We start from the raw sequence: 5156 nt of genomic DNA, 5'->3' as shown, positions 1-5156 counted from the left end.
TCATTGACTCAATGGACGTGAGTTTGAGCAAGCTCTGGAAGTTGGTGATGGACAGGGAAGACTGGCGTGCTGCAGTCCATGGGGTTGCAAAGAGTCGGACATGACTGAACTGAACTGAAGACTGTAGCCTGCCAGGCTCCTCTGTCCATGAGATTTTTTAGGCACGAATACTGGAGAAGGTTGCCATTCCTCCTCCAGGGGACCTTCCTGACCCAGGGACTGAAGCCCCATCTTCTGTGTTTCTTGCATTGGCCAATATTGAACCAAAATGGTAGCTATACAATACTAAGAAGAGAGATCCAAATTTAATGCAGCTATTGCTTTATACATCATGTGGCCTGGATCAGTCCCAGCCATCTCAAGGAGTTAGGATTAAGAGCTTAGAACCAATCCTAAGAACCCTGTTGTGAAAAGTTTTTAAATAATTTTAGAAGATAAATAATAATAATAATAATAATTTTCCTTTGAAAATAAACAATACTAAATTTGAAAGTCTGGGTCCAGGATCAGGATGTGGGCTACTTATGTCTGGTGATGTTCCATTTCACTGATAAAGGAGTTATTTCAGATCTCAGAATTTCATTGTTTTTCTCTCTCCCAACCTTAGAGTGTTCCCAATACAACCAAATTGTCACTCTCGAGGCTGTGACCAGCAAACCATAAAACCTCTCACCTAAGCAAAGGGAGTTCAAAAAGATGCAAACTTCTCTAGAAATCTCTTCAGGTAAGTTAGTTTTTAGAAGCAAAGATCTTTTTCTGTGGTCAGCTGAGCACAAGAAAAAGAATGGTAGGTGGTAGGATAGGGGGAAGCAAACAAAGCTTTCTGACTGAGGAGAGGGGATAAGGGAACTGACTATAAGAATGTGTTGGTATAATCCTTTATGTACACTTGAGCAGCTACTGCCCTCATTTCTCTAATACAATATTAAACATTCTCTGTGTGCAGCTCATGTATTTTTTGATACTTGTGACATTTTTTTCTGTGCACTAGAGCTCTTTGCTAACCTGACTCTTAGTCTATTTACTTATCTATCAAAATTCTCTTTGTGTTTTCTTTCTCACCATCAACCCTTTCCAAACCAATATAAATGTTGGCGAAATGCCCCCATCCTGAGATTATATTCAACACAGAGGGAGAACTATAATTGAACTTAACTTAAACTATTCAGAAATGATTCCTCACCAGTTACATCCTAGTAAAACACAACCAAACAGCTGTCTAGTTTCCTCCAACTAGAACACAGTCCTAATCATTTCAGATGGGACAATCTCCAAGTATGTAATGCAAATATCTGTGAAAATGCCTAATGATAAGGGTAATCCGATGTACTTCATTATAAATAAAATGAACTCTATCAAAAAATTTATATGCAAGTGAACTGAGTATCAGGATTTAAAGTCTGCCCTGATGTAAGAATTACCTGACAAGTAGAGATATACAGAACCAAGTTCAGTATAGCTCTCTATTTATCACGTTCTCATCAATAGGTTAATCAGTAACCGTAGCTACTTTTTTGAAGATCACATTATGACCCATGTAAACCTTGCAACAACCAGTGATGTCAACATTTTAACCTCATTTCATAGGGAAGGAATTTCAGACTAAAAGAAGAGTAATTACTTAATTAAATTTACATGGCAATGAGCAATAGCATTTGGCTTCAATTCCTAATATCTATGCCTAAATAATATGCTGTTTCCCAAACACTAAGCTCTAAGTTAGCTGAACTCAAGTCACAGAAACGGATATTTGAAGATAGGATTCTACCTTATTTCTTTCCCAAATCCCCTCAATTTAAATACCATTCCTTAATACAACATTGTTAATCAGCTATACTCCAATATAAGATAAAATTTTTAAAATTCAATAAATAAATGAATATGACTCCTTATAACATCATCCTTCTGGATATTATGTATTTTTCCTACATAGTTCTTATTTCTTTCTTCATATTCCTTTTCTTTTTTCTCAATCTTATAATTTGCTTGCTTTTGACTAATTATGTTAATTCACAGTTTTATCTCCTTCCTGTATCTGGGATCAAAGTCTCCTTTGTAGAATTTCTCATGCAATGTGTCCAAGGCTGAAGCAGCAATGTGCCCTTTCAACACACACACATACACACTTTCATGCCTAGAAACATTGTTCTAATACAGTTTACCTGTCTAATGCAGTGTCTCCTTGTTTTACATAGGCATATGGCCCTTTTTTATGTATATGTCTATCCATCTCTCTCTCTCTATTGAGAGATAGAGTATGTGAGTGTGAAAAAGAAACAACTCAAATACAGTGTGCTCAGACTTATTAAGGTGATATATCATAGTGACAACTTTGTATAGTAAAATTAATGGTAGATTTGGTTTCAGAGAGTGATGTGTATAAATTAACTCATTTTACTTGACCATTTTTTGATCTTTTATAAAGCTGAACATTAACATTTGTGTGTATGTATATATATCAGTGTTTCTGTCTTGACACAAAGACACAAATAGCAGGCTCCATTTGCCTACAGTCAGAAGAGAAATGAAGAGAGAAATATACATTCCATACTAAGCAGACCCAGTTTAAGAAGATCATCCAGAGATGAAGTTTTCTGTGACTTCACTGATAAAACTTCAATGAAAGGTTATTCTTTGATGTTAGAACTAACAAGAAAGGAGAGACCAGAAGATGACCACGACATAAGGAATGGTTTTGGGTCGCTTAAATAGTGAAAGGCCAGCACAGATCCAAAACTGCCTTATGAAGTTCTTGTTACATTTATAGTTCCTTTTAATAAGGTATTGTGTATGTTCAAGTCAGAAATGTGGTATATTCAGAATAATAATGGTCGTCATCATTTTTTAAAAGATAGCTTTTTTTGAGATATATTCACATACCATACATTTTTCATTATAGTTAAGATGTATTCCTACTTTGTATATAAAATATATAGTCATTAATCAACCAGTTTTCCTATAAAATAATAACAAAAAGCTTTCAGGAAATATTTTGTGTACCCAAGTAGCAAAGGAACAACTCTATCTTAAAATTATTTTATTAATTTGAATGGCCTATTTTATGACTCTTTCAACCATTAACAATTTAAGTTCCACCAGGAAAGATACCTTGTTTAACTCATCTTTTGCATTCAGTCTTAGCATAGAACTCAGTGCATATATGGTAGATACGCAGTCAATGTTTATTGAACTAAAATATAAAATTCAATTGAATGGATCTGATGAAGTACATTAAAATCTTGTGGCCACGTTTTACCATTAAATTCCATAGACTTTCAGGCCTCTATGATGCAACAAAGCCTGCAGTTAGAGTAGAAGTTTCACTGATTTCTTCATTTTCTCTGTAGGATGAGACATGTTCTCTGACAGAAGATCTTGATCTCTGATATATTTCACTACAAAAAGATCCCCAAATGATGGCCTCACTCAATGCCACACTGTTTCATCCTTCCTCCTTCCTTCTTCTGGGGATACCTGGACTGGAACATATGCATATATGGATTGGTTTTCCTTTCTTTGTTGTGTATCTGACAGCTGTACTTGGGAACACTAGCATCCTTTCTGTGATTCAGACTGAAAGTAGTCTCCATCAGCCCATGTTCTTCTTCCTAGCCATTCTGTCATCTATTGACCTGGGCCTGTCCACATCCACCATCCCCAAGATGCTTGGCATCTTCTGGTTCAAGCTAAGAGAAATCTCCTTTGAGGGCTGCCTTGTCCAGATGTTCTTCATCCACCTATGCACTGGCATGGAGTCGGCTGTGCTCGTGGCCATGGCCTATGATCGCTATGTGGCCATCTGTAACCCTCTTCACTACACACTGGTGCTGACAAACAAGGCGGTAACCATCATCGCGTTGGTAATCCTCCTGAGACCTCTGACTTTTGTCATCCCCTTTGTTCTGCTCATTCTAAGGTTACCATTTTGTGGGCACCAAATCATACCTCACACTTACTGTGAGCACATGGGTATTGCCCGCCTATCCTGTGCCAGCATCAGGGTCAATATCATCTATGGCTTATGTGCTATCTCTATCTTGGTGATTGACATTGTAGCCATTGTCGTCTCCTATGTACAGATCCTCCGTGCTGTATTTCGACTTTCTTCCCATGATGCCCGGCTCAAAGCTCTCAGCACCTGTGGTTCCCATGTGTGTGTCATGTTGGCTTTCTACACCCCTGCATTTTTTTCATTCATGATCCACAGGTTTGGCCGGAATATACCACGCTACACCCACATACTTCTGGCCAATTTCTATGTAGTCATTCCACCTGCTCTCAACCCTGTAATCTATGGTGTCAGGACTAAACAGATTAGAGAGCATGTGCTGAAAGTATTTTCCAGGAAAAAAACATAACTCCGGTAAAGAATCAAATCTAATGAAAAGGAAATATTTGGAAGCAATAGAGGCCTAACTTAGAGGAGGCCTGTCAGCTTCCTTCACAAACCCAAAATTAGAAAGTTAGAATCATGTCAAATGCATTAATAAAGGTGTTTTATAATTTCCATTGTTTGAAAATAATTCAGCCTCTTCACATGGAAGAAAACCAACATTTTGTTTTGCTTCTACTATGACTGAACAAAACACATCACATTCCATAGTCACCATCAGTTTGAGACTAAACCATGCTGCCCCCATGGCAAAAAAAAAACACACAAGCAAACAGAAAAGGTCTTTATATCCTGATTTAAGCAAAAATAAATGAGTTACGATGATAATCACTAGCTCTAAAATAATAGATGCTGGAGCACTTCCCATATGCCTGGAATCCCTGTTAAAAAGAATGCTGCTCTTGACTTTGCCATGTTAATGTTAGAAGATATGAAATTGACACTGTGTATATGCTATGTGTGAAGATGAGAATTTTCCATGAGCAAAACTGAGGAAAGTTGGCTATCTTTGTAAACATGTAGCTGGAGGATGGTGTTGTCTTCTGATTGTTCTGTTTCAGCCTGTCTTAGGCAGGTGCAGTGTTCCTGGATATTGAAAGTGCAGATTTCTCTGTGATTCTGACCCTCCCCTAGTACTGCAGGAGACTTCTGATGAACCTGCTTCAGCCTGGGATTATAGAGTCTGTTTCTACTCCTTGACCTCACGGGCAATGATCTTCATTTGACACTTAGGGGATAGGAATTGGGTGAGATATAGTCCCCA

At 37.6% G+C, this 5156-nt stretch overlaps 1 protein-coding gene across 1 annotated transcript; it reads left to right on the top strand.

The window, feature by feature from the left end:
* The first annotated feature begins 3413 nt into the window (after positions 1 to 3413).
* On the top strand, positions 3414 to 4358 carry LOC122701909 (olfactory receptor 52E1-like). The gene has a single exon (XM_043915384.1). It carries the CDS (start codon positions 3414 to 3416, stop codon positions 4356 to 4358), a length of 945 nt encoding a protein of 314 aa, XP_043771319.1.
* Positions 4359 to 5156: the final 798 nt, after the last annotated feature.

The sequence above is a fragment of the Cervus elaphus genome, chromosome 1, assembly GCF_910594005.1.
Source record: "Cervus elaphus chromosome 1, mCerEla1.1, whole genome shotgun sequence".
Lineage (NCBI taxonomy): Eukaryota > Metazoa > Chordata > Mammalia > Artiodactyla > Cervidae > Cervus > Cervus elaphus.
This window is presented reverse-complemented; position numbering and strand designations above follow the sequence as displayed.